The 20,141-nt window shown below is 39.9% G+C and overlaps 2 protein-coding genes across 5 annotated transcripts in view; both read left to right on the forward strand.

The window, feature by feature from the left end:
- Window positions 1–300: 300 nt before the first annotated feature.
- zfat (zinc finger and AT hook domain containing) lies at window positions 301–14,980 on the forward strand. Of its 4 annotated transcripts, XM_033641662.2 has the most exons (25): window positions 301–361; window positions 464–493; window positions 2,229–2,387; window positions 2,886–3,053; window positions 3,196–3,327; window positions 3,557–3,670; window positions 3,803–3,925; window positions 4,013–4,086; window positions 4,607–4,695; window positions 4,908–4,988; window positions 5,366–5,514; window positions 6,936–7,027; window positions 7,158–7,306; window positions 7,383–8,268; window positions 9,141–9,267; window positions 9,395–9,627; window positions 9,818–9,899; window positions 10,120–10,239; window positions 11,240–11,413; window positions 11,550–11,638; window positions 12,790–12,928; window positions 13,880–13,986; window positions 14,184–14,271; window positions 14,356–14,453; window positions 14,531–14,980. In XM_033641662.2, exons 2-25 carry the CDS (start codon window positions 475–477, stop codon window positions 14,729–14,731), a joined length of 3,693 nt encoding a protein of 1,230 aa, XP_033497553.1. In that variant the 5' UTR covers window positions 301–361; window positions 464–474; the 3' UTR covers window positions 14,732–14,980. The 4 variants fall into 4 exon arrangements, with proteins under 4 accessions (XP_033497553.1, XP_078028022.1, XP_033497555.1 ...); XM_078171896.1 differs by having other exon boundaries at window positions 324–493; window positions 4,610–4,695; XM_033641664.2 differs by lacking the exons at window positions 301–361; window positions 464–493 and adding an exon at window positions 561–677.
- A 1,541-nt stretch (window positions 14,981–16,521) lies between these two features.
- The window catches only part of mtbp (MDM2 binding protein), a 44,629-nt gene continuing 41,009 nt past the window's right edge, over window positions 16,522–20,141 (forward strand). Inside the window, exons 1-6 of the mRNA XM_033640109.2 lie at window positions 16,522–16,690; window positions 17,129–17,212; window positions 17,307–17,380; window positions 18,738–18,886; window positions 19,036–19,094; window positions 19,993–20,137. Coding sequence (XP_033496000.2) covers window positions 16,624–16,690; window positions 17,129–17,212; window positions 17,307–17,380; window positions 18,738–18,886; window positions 19,036–19,094; window positions 19,993–20,137 — 578 coding nt within the window. The 5' untranslated portion in view covers window positions 16,522–16,623. The remainder of the gene's footprint in view (window positions 16,691–17,128; window positions 17,213–17,306; window positions 17,381–18,737; window positions 18,887–19,035; window positions 19,095–19,992; window positions 20,138–20,141) is intronic.

The raw sequence follows: 20,141 nt of genomic DNA on the forward strand, positions 1-20,141 counted from the left end.
ACATTTCCACTCTCATAATCCTTTTTCAACATGTGGAAATTCATTTTTAGATGTTTGTAATCCATAATCTTGCTAGTGCCAAATTCCTGATATCTCTCATTAAATTAAAGATACCTTTAAATCAGTTTTGGCTTGTCAAAATGTGATTTCTGTCAGTGAAAACAAGTTCGTTACACGTCAAAATTATTTTACAGGAACCTTAAATTAACATTTTAACTAGTCGAAGCCATAGGTCGAAGCTGTAGTCCACTTTTCAGCCGCAGTACAGTCCTCCCGCCACAGAGGGCGCTGCTACGACAGTATCACCGTCTACTTCCGCCGGTTGGAGGACTTGTGTGGCAGATTCGACAGAAATTTCAATGTGCGTAATGTAAAATTAGGCTCTAAATCCAAATTTAGCGATTATATTTAGTCATATGATGCCTCAGATCCATCGATAAATTTGTATTCTTTTGTTGTTTAGACGCTGGAGAAATGGATGGACAAAAAGCAGGTAAGAATTTTGGCTAGCGTCAACTCGAATATGTTTGTCGGGTCTTCATGTCACTTTGGGCCAAATCAAAATAAACAAACGTGTTTAGCTCAAAACGTGTACCTGTACTAGGTCTCAGGATCTTTTATTTTTTTTAATTCGCACTGTAGACGTCATTTACAGACTTTTGTACTGTAGTGAAGGTGTAAGTAGTCTGCAGGGAGTCGTGTGTCACTGTCGCCAGCTACTAAAAGTGTCCGTTAACTAACGTTAGCCCTGAAGCTCGGTGATGAGGCTGTCACCGTTACAGGTTTCATACAGCATCAAATGGTGTGGACAAAGACAGATTATCGACCTTATTTTAAAGGAAAATGTGTGAATGCATCACTACTGAAAATTACTGCTCGCTCATTTTTAATATTGTGGTCAATTTCGCAGAAAACAAAAGCACCGCACCACACCGTATAAGCTCAAGATAATGGACTGAAGACCGTTACTATTATGGATTTTTCTGACAGATGCTTTTATTTCTAGCCGATAACAATGTTTCAGAAACGCCCCTGTGTTATGACTTAACAACCATATAAATTACATCCACTTTATCAGCAAAAGAAATGCTGATAATTCAATATCCAATTATGGGTCTGAGCCTCGTTTACTGTGTCTGGGTGGGAACAAGACTAACTTACTGGCCAACAGCAGCTGGGGTGAATACAGTTTCTTTAACTCATTAGTGCCCAAAGACTAGATTTAGTATGAGAAGGAAAAATGCCACATTTGATTTGATCAATCTGGAGTCTTGAAATCTGATCCGGACATACGTAGGGAAAGTATCTAACAACTCTGAAAGTTTTAGATCACATTAAAAATCAGACTGTTATCAATAGTTAAAGTAAGGATTTTCCATTGCTTAAGTGTGCATATTTTTCATAAAATAAAATTAAAAACTTGTAATGAGTTCATAAATGGCAAATACTTGATTGTACGCATTAGCATAATACATTGGGCACATGGGACTATTGTTTTTTCATAAAATGTAATGAAATATAAAGAAAACAGTAGTCCTATATGCCCAAATATAAGATATGATAAGGAAAACTAACTTTTTAGCAGAACAGTTTTGAAAATTTCCTTAGGTTAGATAAGTCCAGGGGACACTTACACCAAAAGAAATAATTTAATAATATGTTAAAGATTTTTTATCATTGGTTTTCCCAGCAAACCCATATGCCATCCTCCATTACTTATTATTAAACTGCATTTAAGTTACAAAATGTGGCACCCTCCTTCCCTCCCATTTCCCTTATTTTCTCCCTTCTTTAAACTCCTGTTGCATGAACAATATAGAAATCAAATTTAAACAAATGGAAGAAAGTGAGCATGCTCTACACTGACTTACACAGAAACAAACTAAAAACAACATGATGCAATATTTTGTAGATAATGTAACACCCGAAATTAAGTTTATAATGCACTGCTGTGACACAAATTGAAACATTTTTCATTGATTTGTCTGTTTGGCAGCTGAGATAAATAAAACTCATGTTAAAGAAAGACCTATTTCCATTAAATGTTGCAGATGGGTGAAAGGTGGAGCCTGGAGAATCAAGATGAGGAAACGCAGTGCAATAACTCAAAATAACAAAATTTGCTTTATTGTTTGAAAGCAGGCAGAGTATGTTGATCTCTCTCACTCTCTCTTTAAAATTATTCTGTTTGTTTCCCTCTTCCACCTCTCTTCTCCATGTCTTCACAGCTGGTTCTGTGTTCATGTGTCGGCTGTGCAACCTCTTCTCTCCCAGTCACTCTCAGCTGCTGGCCCATTGCTCCCAGCAGCACCCCCAGCAGGAGCCACCTGATGACATCATCATTGCTCTGCAGCCCCTTGTAGGAGAGCCTGTGGAGACCCTGGCAGGTCAGATTAGCGGGTCATCGCCAAAATTACTATCATGAAATCATGTTTAAAAAACCCCAATTCTGTTTCATAATACTTATCTCTGTGTCCACTGATGTGGGGATGAATTGGACTTGGTGTAATGCTTTTGGTAGCGATGTCAAATACAGTATTAATAATGTTCTTGAACTGATAAGTCAAAGTTCATTAGACAATGAGAATACAAATCAAATGTATGAAGAAGAAAGAAAAATATACATTATACTACACAAGAATATGTCACTCAGCACAAGACAAAAACTCTAATGTGTTTTTCATTGCATCTGGAAGATAACTATGGAGTTCTATGACATAAGGCATATGCAATATCTGTATTTTAGGCTTTGGTTTCACAGAAAACAAGTGTTTATAGGATAAACTCATTGTTTGTTTTTATCTCTTAGTGGGATTTGTTAACTGAAAAAAACCCCAACTCCATTGTTTTCTTCTTATCTGTTCTTCTGTGTTGTTGGCTCACAGAGAGCCCAGTGAAGCGAAAGCGAGGACGACCTAAAGGTTCTACGAAGAAGACACGCATAGATTTGACAGAGGGAAAGGCCAACTCTACCCATCCTCCTGAGGATAATGTTCAAATAGGAGAAGAAGGGAATAAGGAGGAGGGAGACAGACAATGTAACATAATACAAGGTAGTATTGTTGCCATTTATGTGTAACCCTCTGCACAGAGAAGATGCTTAGTTTACAGACAATTTCATAAATTTTATATAAATAAACCTGACAAATCGTCATTCCGAATCTTACGGTTTTATGTTTTTTTTCCCCCTGCTAGGTGAAAGCCATGATGGGATTTTGGGGCTGGAATGTAGAGACTGCCACCGCTCATTCAGCAACAGACGACAGATCCTCAAACACATCTGCCTGAAAGAAGAGGAGGAGGAGGAGGAGGACGAAGAGGAGAATGGTAAGGATTAAAACAAATCAGCAATAGAAAAAGGTCAATGTGTGGTAAAGAGGCACTGAAAGTTGAGTGTGAGTGACTTGAGAAGAGCATTTTTGGAATTATTCTTACTATAATTATAGATTATTATTAAATACCTCTGTGTCAACAACAGAAGAAAATTATTTACATATATTTTCTTCACTTAGCCATTGGTATGATTCTGATTTACAGACATAATAATCATTTTCAGGGAGCATCTCTGGTGGAGCAGGAGTTGAGGGCTCTGGGAGTGTGGATCCTGGAGGAGGAGATCCAAATCAGACGCAACAAAACCCGGCAAGACCAGGACTCTTGAGAGAAAAAGGTGTTCAAACTAATTCTCACCAGGAGGGACACCTAATTGCCCCTTTAAAGTCACTACAAAATATGATTTGTGATGTACTGTGACTGATTTATGATCCTGTTGGTCTGACCCTTTCTCGGTCTCTACTTTTAGACGCGGGCAGCTCCAGACCCCCGAGAACCAACCGAAACCGCACCTCCAAAGAAGGAGGCCTTGCAACGGGAAACAAAAAGTCAGTCATCAGTGTTTTTCTGACACAAGATGAAACACTTCCAGGTTTGTCTGAAGAAGCTTTTGCGTTTGGCTAACAACTGTTTTGACTGCTGCAGAGGATTTGTTTACAGTTACTTTTTAATTCAACAGGTGTTTCTAAAATGGTTCCAGTAGAGGACAGTTCAGCAGAAACAGAGCCTGCAGCCATCCATACTCAACCTCAGGTAGGAGAGGAACATTCACCCCAAATGTGAAATGTATTTCTCATTTACCCCTTATAGTATCTAGCCTGACATATTATTTTGGTTTTATTTGTCTGGGTTTTGAGATATCTCAGATTTATGCCTCCATCCCAATATAATAACACTGTAGAGAATTTCGCTTGTGTTGCCCACAACAGCAATTACATTTTTTCTTTTCCAGGGGCAGTGTCCCAGTTATTCAAGATAGTGCACAGACATTATTGTGAGCAGTTTCTAAGAAACATATTTTTTGTTAGCAAAAAATAAACTCTATAAAACTGTCAACAGCCTGTTGTGTCGTGGTCCTATTGACCACACAAGGATGTCAGCTCAGAAGCGATTTAACTGGTATTTCAGCTGAAATTTAAATGTCATGATTCTGTGATGGTGTGTTTTTCCGTGTCTTTTCTTTTTATTATTATTATAGAATTATTTGATTTGAATTGATCTTAGAATCCCAGTATTATATGTGTTTATTTATTGAATTTGTCTCGATGACCAGCAGTCTGCAGTCTTCCAGAGTCAGTCACAAGACCTTCCAAGTGAAGCTGCTGCCTGTGAGGGTAACTCTAAAACAGATCAGGAGCCAAGGTAATATAATGGGATCTCTCCTATAATAATATGAATGTAATACATAATTAATAGTCATAATAACATATTGTCTGTGAGCTTGATAAATCTGACAGTGATTTGTGAACTGCATGCATAAATAATGTTGTTGAAGTCCTGATAGTGTGTGGTTGTAGCGGTCTGTCAGTGTTTTCTCCTGTCAGCAGGCTGATTCCCTTGTTTTCTACCCGTAGCTCTGACCCAACCTCCACAACTTCAACAACAGCAGCCGGCAGAGGCTTTCAGGAATATTCTATCAAGCAAGATGCTCCCAAGTACTGCATGAATATGTTTTTTTATTAAATGTGTTAACATTGATTTTATTTTATTGTAGTTGTAGCTTTATTTGGACGTTAAGTGTAGCTGAATGCTTCTGTGTAAACCTCAAGCTGCACACCACTGTAAATCAAACTGTTTCTTACCTGACAATCTAACAGAAAAATATGTTTGACTTTGTTTTTACTGGTTTTATAAGGAGTAAATTGTTTAGTTTCTTCCCCTATTGGAAATATTGTCTGTACAGTGTAAAGCCATTTGAACAAGTCTGTCAGTTTTATGAGCAACATCAACAATCTCCACCACCACAATAGCACTACAGTTACATCTGTCAGCTGGTAAACGTAATATGTAATATGTCCTCTCTGTCTCCCAGTTTACTTCAGAGCCAGCTGAAGATCTTTGCCTGTGAGTTCTGTAACAAGATCTTTAAATTCAGACACTCACTGGTCGCCCACCTCAGGACGCACACCCAGGAGAAACCGTTCCAGTGTCCACACTGTGACTATGCATCAGCCATCAAAGGTACTTCCTAGCTCACTGGCACACAGGAGAAACTGTTTTAGAGGCCACACTGAAAATTCAGCTTTATTATCCAAAGTGAGACTGAATCGTGTCAGATTTTGTTTTTGAAATTGCCTTTTTGAGCAGAGAGGAAACATGGGGGAGTGAAGCACATTAATTTTAGTGTTTCTTGTTGGATTATTGGTAGAAGGGGGCTGTAGAAATCTTTTCTCTTAACTTCTCCTTTAAAGTGGAAACAGACAACTTTAACTTTTCCTTCTTAAGCGTTTACAAGTGGCATATTGTTGCCGTCGCTGTCCCAGAGACAACTTTCTGTTTTCCTCAGAGCCGAGCAACTACCAGCAACACAGGACACACTGCATGTTAATTTCCACAGTTACTTCAGTTGTTCCACTACTGGAGATAGTAACTGCAATGAACTTTCATTGATACTCTTTGGTAACTGGGGATAGCTAGCGATGGCTACCTGGAAAGCAGTTGGCTGCACAATGGTTAATGCACTTCCTTTATGCTGTAAATTGAGCCTTTATTTTCCCGGGAAATTGTACCTGGTGACTTATAGGGAACCAATCTAAACACAGATGATGTTATTATTCTGAAACCATTACACTGTGCAATCATTTACTTTATAACGATAAGTTAAAGCAAAAGATATGTCTATTTCAGCTTTGAGTATATAATCAGGTGACTTTGCAATTGCTGCCTGTAATTATTAAAGTTAATAAGACGGGATAAGTCTTAAATTCTCACCATGAGGAAACTTACAAAATATCAATAGTTAAAAACAAGCAACACCAAATTGCTGGAAGCATAAGTATTTGCGAAACATATAGCAGACCACAGCAACATTAAAATTACAAAATGATAAAACTTCAAAGTTATGGATGTACTTATTATTTTATTTGATAGGGACGATGCAACTTAACATAGTTCCAATACAGAGTTTTTGGCTGATGTGTTGCACAGAGAGTTTATAGCTATTGCTAATTTTCAACTGTAGTGCCTAGTTGGGCTTTTACATGTAGACCTACAGTGTTATCTACAACAATTGACATACAACTACAGTATATGCATACCTCAATACACATACTAAAGTACACATACATACATATACATATTTAGCTTAGAGTGGGTACAGTCCTTGACCTTTGTTGTGAAGGATTCTAAATCTTGTTGTGCTGATTGTGGTCATCTATAACTAATCCCACCTCTATGTATTGTTGTATTGTTCGTGACATTGCCAGCATACACGCTGAAGAAGGGCGTCTTGCCCAAAACATCCCTGTAGCAATATTAAAAAGTTAAATTTGAGTGCTGTTCTAGTCTTTACTTTATCAGTTACATTAAGGATATAGCACCCAGTCTTCAAGGTCTATCGTGAGTTGAGTGTGTAGTTTTATTTATTGATTTTCCCTTCAAAGCCAACCTGAATGTTCACCTGAGGAAGCACACAGGAGAGAAGTTCAGCTGTCAGCACTGTCCTTTCAATTGCCTCAGCCCAGGACACCTCAAGGTGTTGTTATTACTTTATTACTGTTATTGATATCATTAGTAGCATTGGTTCACATGCATGCTGTGAGACACAATGTGAACTCTTTGTGATTCTGGATGCAGGAGTAATTCTTGTGTTTCTGGTAATACAGGTCCACATAGAGCGAGTCCATCTGAAGGTGAAGCAGCACTGCAGCTTCTGTGAGAAAAAATACTCGGATGTAAAGAACTTGCTGCAACACATGGAGAAACGACATAATCTAGAGGACCCTGCTGTCTACCAGAGCTACCAACAGCTCAGGTTTGTTCCACATTATTTTACACTCCTATCTGCTGTCCGACACACCTGCCCTTCTAATCTGTTTCATCTCGTCCAGGTTAAAGACTCGTCAAGGCCTCAGGCAGCTCCTCTACCACTGTCCCACCTGTAACCGGCGCTTCAAGAACCAGCTGGAGCGGGAGCGCCACCTGTTGGTCCACGGGCCCCAGCGTCCCTTCGCCTGCCTCCTCTGTGACCATGCTGCGACCAAGATGGCCACCCTCGCCGCTCATGTCAGGAAGCACCTCTTCCTGTATGTGTGCTGTGTGTGTGACGGGAAGTTTGTCAGCTCTCAGAGGCTGAAGAGTCACTTGAGTGAGTCTCACCTGGAGCTGGACCAGGGGCAGGCCTTCACCGACTGTATCAACAACAGCTACTATCTGATACAGCCTGGAGGAGCCATGTGGGGCTACGAGGAGCAGGAAGATACAGAGAAAGGGATGAAGGAAGGGCTACGGATAGAGCAGGAGGGTGAAGATGAAAGGACAAGAGAGGAAGGTAGAAGTAATGGTGTAGAAGGGGAACAGTGGCGAGATGGGGAAGGGGAGCAGCTGGAAGTAGCAGTGAGTGAAGAAAAAGAAGGAGAACAAGCTAAATCTCAGGTTGAAAGTGCAGCAGAAGCGCAGGGCAAAGACGGAGGATTAGAAAGTGGAGGTTCCCAAGAACTGCTCCATCAAGCTAATCCTACAGAAACCACAGCTCCCTCTGACAGACAGGAGGAAGCAACAGCTGGGAAGAACTCACAGGACAACACAGCCGACACATGCACTGCTGCAGCTGAAGACAATACACAGACTTTTTTATCACCAGACAGCAGTCACACTGCTCTGCTGGAGGACAGGGCTCGAGAAGACACACACCCAGCTGATGGGAGCACACATGCAGCTGAAAACACACACGCAGTTTCTCCAGGGGAAGATGGACAAACTCCACATTCAGAAAAGGTAAATTAATTACAGGTAGCAGTTATTTTCAAAACCAATTAATCTGCCCGATATTTTGTTGATCAGTCACTTGGCCTTATTTTGTCCAATCAACAATCCAAAACCCAAAGATATTCAATTAAATGTAATGTTTAAACAAAGAATCGAACATTTGAGAAGCTCAAACAAAAGAACGTTGAGATGTTTTATTTAAAAAAAATTGTAATGATTAATCAATTATCAGAATAGTTGCTTATTAATTTCCTATTGATCAATTAATCAACTAAATACCAGCACTAAAAATCCAGTAATTATTTCTTCTTTGATCTTTTATATTACAAGACTTAATTTGCCATCAGCAGACAGATATATCTGAATTATGTCATCTATATCTAAGTGACCATTAAGGGTATAAATCACAAGTTTCATTATGATACCAGAGTTGTTAATTCTTTGGACAATGCTTTGATATTTGCTAATATCTCAAAGTCTGCCACAATACAATTTAAATTTGATTTGATTTAGCGGCCTGGGTACGATCCATATGAGATCGAATCAGTAAATATCCTGGTTGTCTTTTTCTTGGCTGCTTATCACTAATGTCATGTCATGATGTCAAAATAGAGGTGTGTCTTAAAGATGAAAATATGTATCAATGTTTTTACATTGCACTACTTTTTTTTTACTTTACACTTACAGTGCAATGAAGTCTAAATGTATAATTGTTTAATCAGACACCATATCATTTAGTAATTAATTTTGTGTCTAAAATACAAATTTTTTTTTAGAAGAATTCTGCTTTCAATCATGTTTTAATATTCTTCTCAGGCAGACCTTCTCCTCGTCAGCTTTTCTCCCAGCATTTTGACTTGTTGTTTGTTTTCTGCCGGCAGGTGTCAGAGGTTCTCCATCAGAGTGCATTTCAGCAGGTGTTCTCATCTCTTCAGAAGATTCGACTCAACATGGAGTCGTTCCAACGGCTCAGGAAAATTTACGGAGACCTGGAATGTCAATACTGTGGTGAGATGATGAAACCCCTCTGAGCTGGTTTAGTTTTGTCCCGTTATTTTTGTTTAATTTTGCGTTATATTACATGTTATTATTTATTACTGCTTTGAGAATTAAATAGTGTCTTTTTTCTGCACAGGTAAACTGTTCTGGTACAAAGTCCACTATAACGTCCACGTACGCACTCACACCAAGGAGCACTCGCATTATTGTACAAAGTGTAGCTACTCGTCCATCACCAAAAGCTCTCTGAAGCGTCACCAGATTCAGAAGCACAGCGGCTTGCTGCTGCCATGTTCAAATCCTGGCTGTAAATACACCACACCTGACAAGTACAAACTTCAGGCCCATCTGAGGACGCACCAGGAGCAGGTAAACAGGAGAAGTTCATGAGAAGTATCATTCATTATGCAGCCCTAGCAAAATTGTATCTGAGCTTTAACTAGGTGAAAATTGTCACTGTTGCACCCATTGTTTTTGTGAGGGATGCAAACATTGACTTGATTTCTCTTTGTGAGATTTGTCAGTCATCTTGATGTTTTTGTCTTGCTGTTGTTCACAGGGGAAGAGTGTGACCTGTCCTGTCTGCCAGCAAAGCTATCCAGAGCACAAACTGAAACACCACATCAAAACATCCCACCCCGGTAAAGAACACACAAATATATCTACACACACAAACAAAACACACTACCATGATATAGATATCAATGTTTTCCAGGATATTGTATCGAACTTAGAAAATACCAGTATCGTGACAGCACCAGTATATCACCTGACTGAAATAAATAGCCAGTCACATAGCCAAGTTCAAGAAGATTTCAAAGTTGTGATCTGACTGTGTTTACATGTATGTTTTTCGGACAGACACACTACCTGTGCAGGGTAAAGGACTGATGGTACAGCGCGCAGAGAAGTGCCCCTACTGTGACTCCTACTTCCTAAAGAACAGCAGTGACTTTCAGCGGCACATCTGGGCCCACGAAGGTGAGATATTCCTCTACCTCTAACACAACCGTGCATCACAAGTGCAAAGAAACACATCTGGGCCCATGAGTGACCATGGACAGTATTTCACTGCTTGATTGCTTTGTGGTCTGAGCCTCCATTTGTCTCTCTTCCTGCTGGCTGCCATCCAGGAGAATGGACTAGACTAAAAACAGCAGACGCTGCAAGAGGGAAATTGGACAGTTGGTGAAATTACTTGTGAAATAATGAGAACACAATCAATCAAAATTGTCTACTTGTATGCTGCTGGCATCATCCCAAAGAAGAAAAAAATAGAAATCTGGCAATGAAGACTGGCAGAAGTTACACCAAAGTTATGAGACATGCTGTTTTCCAGTTTTAAGGACTGTTCTCTTGCAATGATCTCTTGGTCAACGTGCAATTTTTCCCATAATGCCAAATGAGGAATCTGATCTAAAATCACCTCTAATGAATGTGTGGTTGTTCAGCTGAAGTTGTGTAACACATGAATCATGTCTACAGTAGCTGTAATGCACAGTGTTTTAGCAAGTATATTGTAGTCTACTCCCGTTCCCCTCAGTCCCTGCTTAAACGCTTCTTTACCTTGATAAGCTGTTTACCTTGAAGTTACATCTGTCCTAAGGCTGAGGGAGTTGGCAGACATAAATCTAGCACAGGTGTTGATGAAGGTCTCAGTGAGCATGGCCAATTTGCCAGAAAAACCCTGCAATGCATCTGCTCATTGAGATTTTCTGCAGCTTTATCTGGCTTTGTTTTTTTGTGGTTTTCTGCCACTGTCCTTGTTACTAAAGTTTATGCTACACTTTCTGGCTCACTGCTGGCTGCACACACACATCACTCACCTGCATAGAAACCTCAAGTACCTGAATTCACCAAATATCATCTCATTCCTTTACACATTTACATTTCTTAACTCCATAAAAGTTTTTGTTTTTTTTAGTATTGTGTTGCTGTCTCATGTGGTTATTCTTTTGTTTCTGTGTGTTTGTGTGTGCAGGTTTGAAGCCATACGTCTGCACTGTGTGTGACTACGCAGGCCGCAGCAGGAGTAACCTGAAGACCCACATGAACCGACACAACACAGAGAGACGACACCTCTGTGATCTGTGCGGTAAAAAGTTCAAATCTAAAGTCACGCTCAAAAGCCACAGACTGAGCCACTCTGACGAAGGTACGCATCACTTGTCTGTGTATTATTATCTGTGTTATAACTGATTATTGTACGTCACAAGTATTCTGCTGGACAAGCAGAAATTTGAGTGCAAAGCGATGATAATTTAAGGGGAAATATTTTTTGGTTTGTTCAGGGAAACGGTTTCAGTGTTCCGAGTGTGACTTCACCTCGGTCTCCAAACCGTCCTTGCTCCGACACATGGAGCAACACGCTGAGTTTAAGGTCAGAATGAACACACAGGCAGACACACACAAGCTTCACTCATGATGTCTAGTCATTGTTTTGACAAAATGACTGTGTGAAAATCATTTAACATTTTTGCATTAAAGGGTAACTTCTGTATTTGTAAACCTGGACCCTATTTTCCCACGTTTCTGTGATTAATGGGAACAACAACTTTTATAATTGGTCCAATATTGAGCGAGAGCACTGCAGCCAGGAACATTATGAAAGAAATCCCTACTTATTGTTTTACCAGAGACAGCCCCACCACACCCACCAGACTCCATTAAAATAAACAGTAATTTTATCATCATAAAGCACACTTCATTCAAAGTCAACAGAAACTAAGTAAAACTCACAAAAGATGTCTTGGATTGTCTTTTCACTGTTCAAACAATCACACCAACTGTAAACCCTTAATTCACCCAGTTCGATGTGAACATATGCTGGCTCTATATCTGCTAAAACGCAGACGTTTGCTGCTGTCAGCTGCGGGAAATGTAAGATAAGAGAGATAAGATAAGATAAGATACACCTTTATTGATCCCATAATTGAGAAATTCCAGTGTTACAGCAGTCAAGGAAAAAGAGTCAGATTAAAGATTTCAAAATTAGACTTAAAAAACTTAAATAACTAGGCATGCAAATAAGTACAAAAATCCAAGAGTCGGCGATAAATAACAATAACAATAATAATAATAATGAAAATAATAGGAAGTGGATAATAATGAGCAGCAGTGAATGAAAATGAGCAGTGGATAAAGGGAGCACATCTAGTGCAAGTGATTGTATGTGCAAAACAGCAGACAGCTGTGGTGTCCATAAAGTGTCTATAGTGTCAATAAAGTGTCAATAAAGTGTCCATGGTGCAGTCTACTGTGAGCAGTGCTGGTTATGTAGCCTGACAGCAGCAGGCAGGAAGGACCTGCGATAGCGTTCCTTCACACACTTTGGGTGAATCTATCGCTGAAGGAGCTCTCCAGAGCTTTTATCTCCTCCTGCAGAGGATGGGAGTCAGCTTACTACTGGACTAATTTTTAAAATTGTTGTTCCCATTAGTCACTTAGACACAAAAATGTGGAGAAATAGCGTCCAGGTTGAAAATAAAGTAACCCTTTAAATTGTGTGTGTATTTTTGTCTATCTTTGTAGCCATTTCGCTGTGCCCACTGCCACTACTCCTGCAACATTGCTGGTCCCCTGAAGCGACACTACAACATGAAACACCCAGATCAGAAGTATCAGAATGCTGGACCTGGACAGCCAAACCCTGATGCTCTGAAACAGCAAGGTCTGTTCTTTAGACTCATCATGTTTGTTAAAGTAACATTTTACTACAGTGGGATATTTGTACTGTGTAAAGATCCTTCGGGTTGGCAATCCAGAGGTGTGGACTCAAGTCACATGCCTTGAGTCAGACTCACGTTACAAATCTGATAACTTTAGACTCGATTTGGCAAAAGCAAAAAAGACTGGCAACTAAACTTTAACACCACTGACTCATGACTTCACTTGGACTTGAGCCTTTCGACTTGAAAATACTTGATCCCTTCATCCAAGCCCAAATATTAAAAAGTATATTGATTAAAAGTGTAGCACAAATCAATTAATTTCCCTTTATTAATGTTGTTCGTTCCCAGCAGTTCTACGCTTAATTCTCCAGATCCACTTTGTTTGAACCGATCCAACAGCATCCAATCAAGGTGCAGGAGAGAACCATGAAGAATGATGCGTTATTATATGTCAGTTTGAAAAAATGATACCAAAGATTATCTTCTACAAAAACTACGCAAACAAATTGCGGTATGCAAAACGTGTGGGTGGAAAATAACAGACAGAGGCGCAACAGTTTCCAACTTTGTTTGACATTTGAAGCTGCACAAAGAACGATAAGTCAAGGCTAATATTAACAGTGACAGAGCTAATGCTTAGCTAACATTAACTCAACAGCAAAGTATGTTTTAAACAAATTAAGACACATTTTAAAAAGCATTTGTGAGTTTTATAAATTTAATTAAGTTTTACTCTGTTGTAAAAATGGCGTTACATTTGGTGAAGAGCGCATTATGACTCATGTAGGACCTGAAACTCAAAGTTTTGGGACTTGTGCCTTGCAAAACAATGGCTTGGTCCCACCTCTGTGAGAATCTATTTGATGCTACGACAAAAATCATTTAATATTACTTTGGGCCTGTAGTGCGTTCATCATAACCCAACATAGCTTTTGGCGTCCTTTGTTTAGGTGGCATGAAGTGTCCTGAATGTGAATTTGTTTATGGCACCAAGTGGGAGTTGAACCGTCACCTGAAGAGCAAGCACAGCCTGAAAGTTGTGGAATGCACCTGGGAGGTAAACAGTATCCACATACACAGACAGGATACACTAAAATAAGGCATTGGGTTATTTTTAGCTATGATGGTGATGTGGCTGTGGAGACTGAAATATCTCAGGTTATGAAAGCATGTTGTATAAGTATTGTTTTTATTCCTCAAAGCCAGTACTTTTAAGATACTACTATCTGGTAATACATATGTGTGATTATGCAGGTGGAGGAGGCAGTAGAGGCCCAGTACGTGCCTGTGGAGCATGAAGAACAGCTGACTGAAGTACCTGTAGCAGCGCTGCAGGACAACGGTAACAACAGTACCAGTGATAAACATACAGTAGATACAACCCAAAAGACAAAACTCTAAGTAAGTGTGTGTCTTTTGTGCTCAGTTAATATCCAGCAGATCACTGAGTTAAGTTCAGAGACTCACAATGCCGTCACCTCCATGGTTGCCATGGCTCCAGGCACTGTTACCGTTGTACAACAGGTAAACAACATCACATTACATACTCAGGAAACCATGAGTGGTTACAGCAAAATGTTGATGTTGACTTGTGGCTAAAGTTGCAGGTGGCTGACGAGCAGGAAGTCGGGAACTGCAGCAACCAGCTGATGGTGGTGAACGCAGAGGGGGGTCTGACCGGTAACCAGGTGATGGTGGTGGAGGACGCACACGGCCTGGAGGCTCTGACAGTCCTCACTCAGGGAGAAAACGCTCACCACTATATCGTCTACGTCCAGGAACACACAGTAGAAATCAACTAGTAATACATTAAGCTTTTGGCTTATCAGTATTGAGGGGATCAGTATCAGTTTACAAAAGTGAAGTAACATACAATTTACCAGTAAGCAATAAAATCAGGATATCATGAATGTTCCAGAATTTCCTTCGCCGTATTTATTTCTCAGTCACTATTGGTAACTTCTAAAACATTAAGTGCAATATTGTGATTATGAGATGTATTTTGTACTTAGAAAGAATATTTAAATAAAATCCCTGTCCTGCTCTGCTCTGTGCACTGGAGTGGCTTCATTTGCTAAAAAAATAATCTCCAAAGATTCCAGAATTTGGAGCTTGTGCTTTTGAAGTTGGCGAGACAACAGTCTACCTGGCTGAAGTTCGGAGTGTTGTCAAAGCCCTGAACCTCAAGTATGGTGTAATTATAAGAAGTGATCCACTCAGGGTCATGGTTGAATGCCGCTACAGCAAATCGGGGGGCACCACTCAGCAGTCATTGGCCAGTGTTTGCTTCATGGTCAAGACCCTGAATTGCAACTGCATTTGTATCGGCTTAAATGATGTTCAGCTGAGAATTGCTAAAGATGAGGTGTATTCAAGCTACACCATCAGCCCTTGTGAGAGCTCCTTGGCAAGCCAGTGTACCTCGAACTCTGCCTGAAATCTCCAAAACCACATGCAGTAATTCTTCTCGAATGCTATCTGGCTTACCCTCACTCTGCAAACAATCCTCTGGAGCTAATTTGTGAAGGTTGTGCCAGTCCTCACAACCTCACAGTGTCCATCCTTAAAGTCAGTGGAAATCCGAAAAATCTTTACCAAAGGCACCTCTTGGTGAACGCCATCTAGTTTATGGATCAGAAGACGAAGAAGTAGGCCTATCTTGATGATGTCATGTAACATCATGTGCTCCGCATAAGTTTGTAAGCCAACAGAAAAGACTTTTGCCAAACCTTGCATTGATGTAAAGGCACCATTAGTATTTGCAGCTGGAGACATTAAGAATAAATGGATAATGAACTGAAAAAAGGAACATTTTTATACATTGTATAAGAAATCTCTAAGTCGCGTTTTGTCATGAAACTCATTTCATAACCAAAAAAATCGTGAAATTTACAACACTTGACATGTGTGACAATGTAACATGAGATGAAACAACACAGACTTTTTGCATTGTATCACAAAGTTTTGTTAGTTTTTTTTTCAAGATGGATCATCTAGACAGCTATATGATCTAGCATTACTAGAGATTAAAGGTGTGTTTTAGTGAACTATGACATAAGATCTGACTGCTGCTAAGAAAGCATACATTAATGCAGTGTGTATTGTATGGAAAGGAAAGAGACAGAATCTGATGTAGGGTGAATCAATTCAGATCAATTAAAATTAGTTTTTCTTGAAATAAAGTTGTACAAGTATTAACATAAATAAAAATGATACCATTAAATAAGGATAGAGAGTAAATAACAAATAAATAGATTCAGCTATCCAGGATGTTGAATCAAGACATACTTGTAGAGACAGTTTGGGGCTACTAGTCACACCACAAAGTGTTTCTAGGACTTTTTCAGACAAAGTCAGGTCTAACATAGTTATCTTTGTCTTCATTCATTCATGAAGTTTGAGACATATGTCCAGTTCTCAATAAAAAACCAGGTCATTTGTAACACCATCTGATGTGAGGCAGACTCCTTGGATTTCCTAATAGCATTAACAGGTCTTTATGGTAGTTCAGTCTCAGTCCAGCAGGTGGCAGTAGCACGCTTGGTGGCAACCAGCCGGTACATTGTACCGACAAATTACAGAAGAAGAAGAACTGGTGGGAAATTTGACAGTGCGCGAAAGATTGTTGTTGACGAATGACCGATATTTCACTCTTTACAAACATCATTCGTGAAAATACTAATGCTTACACGACATGGACCGCTACATATTGGTTATATCCTTTTGCCAAACTGACGACGGCGTGGCGGAGGAGTATACATGTAAGTTTATCTTTTGCTAACGTCAACGCTGCTAAACCAGGTGAAGTTAGCCAGTGGCTTAAAAGTGTGTTACACTTAACGGACGATATTCATATTCACACATAGGTTAACTGTTTACTTGTTACATTGTTGACGGTGTTTGTTTCAAGAGAGTTGAGCCACACGAGCTACATTTGTCTCATAGCGTTAAACAATCCAGTTAACGATGCCCAGTCAAACCACTGTGGTAAGAAGAGATTGCCATTAACATTAGTTGGTAACTGTTGGTAACTGACGGGAATATGAATAATATAATATGTTAGCAGCAAGCAGTGTTTCCCCATTAGATTTCATAATCTAAACTGACAAAGGAGGTGCTAGCCTTTATGTGTACTGCATGTTGTAATGGTAAATAAACCAGTCGTCTGTTGGTGACCACTGAGCTGTTATTGTTCACAGGTTTGGAGCCAGTAAAGCAGGTATATGACAAACTTGTGGGCATCTCAACTCAGGAATCCGAGAGGGGTGTCTCTGTGTTTCCAGGTACAGTATCCTAGGCACTATAAGACCTTCACACAGAAGCTGTAGTTAGTTACATCTTTCCTCACCTCTGTCCTCCTTCTGCATGTTTTCCCAGCTTGCTCTCTCAGTGGCAGCCCATCAGTCCAGAGGTGGTACTTTGCTGTTCAGGCTTGCCAAGGAATTACACAGGTGAGACGTATAGAAGAGTAAACATAGCTTTGCTATAAATATGAGTTATGTTGGAAGGAGTTTGACATGAGTGCCTATACATGTGCCTACAGCCTTTTTCACTTTGTGAAGCAATTAATGCCTCTGTGTATGGATAAGGATTATTCATAGATCAGAATCAAATCAAATCAAACTTTATTTGTATAGCACTCATGCATTAAAAATGCAGCACAAAGTGCTTCACAGAATAAAAACATACAACAAAAATATTACATACATATTGAAAAACTCACCCCTCCCACCCCCACATATAAACACACACACACACACACACACGCACACACACGGTCAATATAGTCAATAACATGGCTGGCTCAGAAGATTATGTTCAAATAACAAATTAAGTTTTGATAGTCATTTCATGGTCCTAATCATATGGAGAGTTCCTGCCAGAAAAGTTTAGTGTCATACATTTAAACCAACCGTATGAATCCCCTTACTGCTAGACTTTCACAACAAAATCTTTAAAAATAAATTCCTCTTAGAAAAGTGAAATGGGAGGTAAATGTGGAGAAGTGCTGAACTTTTATAACCTTATCGAGTTTACAGAAGGAAGTCTAATTACAGTATATACCACTGGTACTGTTGCTGCTGTTGTGTTGTTGGGTTGGTGTCTTCAATGAGTCCATAATACAACATGTAAACAAAATTCTGTGGCAAGGTATTGATACAAAATGTTTTTCATTAAAGTTGCCAAAGCCACAATACACCACATACTGTTGGCAAATTACAAACACAGGTTAGCACTGTTGCTTCACAGTGAGAGGGTTCCTGGTTCGGACCCTGGGGTGGGGGAGCCCACCTGTGTGGACTAAGCATGTTCTTCCTGTGTCAGTGTGGGTTCTCTTCGGCTTCCTCCCACGAAGGTTAGGTGGAGGAAGGCTAGGTTAACTGGTGACTCTTAATTGGTTGTAGGTGTGAATGTGAGTGTGAATGGTTGCCTGTCTCTGTGTGTCAGCCCTATGAAACCCATCCAGGTTGTACCCTGGCTCTCCCCCAGCATCAGCTGGGGTAGGCTCCAACCCCCAACAGGATAAGCAGTTATGGAAAATTAATTAACTTTATAGTGATCTCGCAACATGTCGTCATACTGCACTTCATCACATCTATGTGTTGTTTTATGGTTGGTGGTGTCACTGTTTATTTTATCGATAAAATGTTTAATCCATGTGTATGCTGACCACTTGATCTAATGAAATATGCCAATAGAAGTGTTCCTTCAAAATGTATAATGTTTTATATCATTTAAACTATTGATACAATGATAAAGGAAAAGGGGCATTTATACTTGAATCTACATATATTACTTGTGTTGTAGTTTTGCAGCTCAGACTGGGAGGAGCTGGGGACAGGTCATCAGAAAACTGACAGTGAAGAGGAGAAGCCCACTGCTGTGGAATCATGTCTCAGTTTTTTGAGTAATCAGGGGGCAACGGACCAAAAGGCTGACCAGCCAGCGCTGACAGAGTGAGCGACAGATGATAATTTATCTTCTTTATATAAAATATGCTTGTTTTGTTTTCTGCTCAGTATTGCAGGTATGTGCCTAGTTAATACATCCAATGTGAGATCATAATAAGTCTTCCTGATCAGATCTGAATGTGTTTATTGAACAGGCTGTTAGAGGAGGCTGCAGAAGGACTGCATCTACTGTCAGACAAGCTTCCACCTCCAGGTACTGTTGACCACTCCATAGCACTCACTTATAGCTGCTGTGAGTAATTGCATAATTTTGAAGCTGTCATTTGTGAGGATATTAACTCTGAGCTCAGTTGGACTGTCAATTTTTTAAAATATAAAGTTAGACTGAATGACAACCAACATGCCAATTTATCCAAATTTTTGAAGGCACAGTTTTTGGTATTTAATCCAAAATGTTTCCACACACTTTTTCTCAAATGATACTGGGTGTTGTGATTGTCTGTGCAGCACTGTTTATTTAATGAGGAGAACAACAGTCATCTAGTTTACTGATAGGGCAACAGAGCACAAAGTTGGTTTACTGCACAAAACAATGTCTCAAGTGAGAGTTTTGTCTTTGCCAAAAGCTTCAGATGATGAGGAATTAAAACCTCTTTACTCAAGCCAGACTTCTCAGCTGTGTGACGATGATCCAGTCCAATTTCAAGCAATTAGTTGTTGAAACTGTGCCTGCTGCAGGCAGCCTCGTAGAAAAGGTGGCCTACTGTGCTTCATGAATATGCACTCACCACTGGGAATATGGGTTGCTTCTGCTTTGACTACATCTTAGCAAGTCTGTCTTCTGAAGTGATATTTCACTTTCTTAAAGAGCATTTCTTAGCACACCACCTCTGCAGGAGTTTAGGAACAGTCACACAGCGACGATAGCTGCCCTGAGGGGCTGAAGTCACTATGGGTTTCTAACTCTTCTTGATATTTCGAATTGCAAATGGGCAACTTTGCCGACTTGTTAAGAAGATGGTGTCAGTGGAGCAACCAGCTGGGTTCACTGACCCCTCATGAAATTCTATAGAGACATGTAGAAAGAAAAAAAACTGAGAGAAAATGTTTAATGAATTCCTCTTTGGTTTTTTCTCATTTCCACCCCTCAGGTAAAGCCTTGCTGGATGTGCTGGTGTTGGGCTCTGCAGAGCATTCCCCTCCTGTTAAAGACCTGCTGCCTCTGCTGGGAGCTCTCAAACATATGTCCTGCTGGCATGCTGCTAAGATCACTGTAGTCACACAGCACACCACTGGGTGA

The sequence above is a fragment of the Epinephelus lanceolatus genome, chromosome 10 (genome assembly GCF_041903045.1).
Source record: "Epinephelus lanceolatus isolate andai-2023 chromosome 10, ASM4190304v1, whole genome shotgun sequence".
In the NCBI taxonomy this organism is placed as follows: domain Eukaryota; kingdom Metazoa; phylum Chordata; class Actinopteri; order Perciformes; family Serranidae; genus Epinephelus; species Epinephelus lanceolatus.

Excerpts from the sequence above, each read along its gene's own strand:
- zfat (XM_033641662.2), top strand. Across the intron at positions 2,388-2,885 it reads GCCTGTGGAGACCCTGGCAG|AGAGCCCAGTGAAGCGAAAG; the intron begins GTCAGATTAGCG and ends GTTGGCTCACAG. Across the intron at positions 3,328-3,556 it reads GGAGGACGAAGAGGAGAATG|GGAGCATCTCTGGTGGAGCA; the intron begins GTAAGGATTAAA and ends AATCATTTTCAG.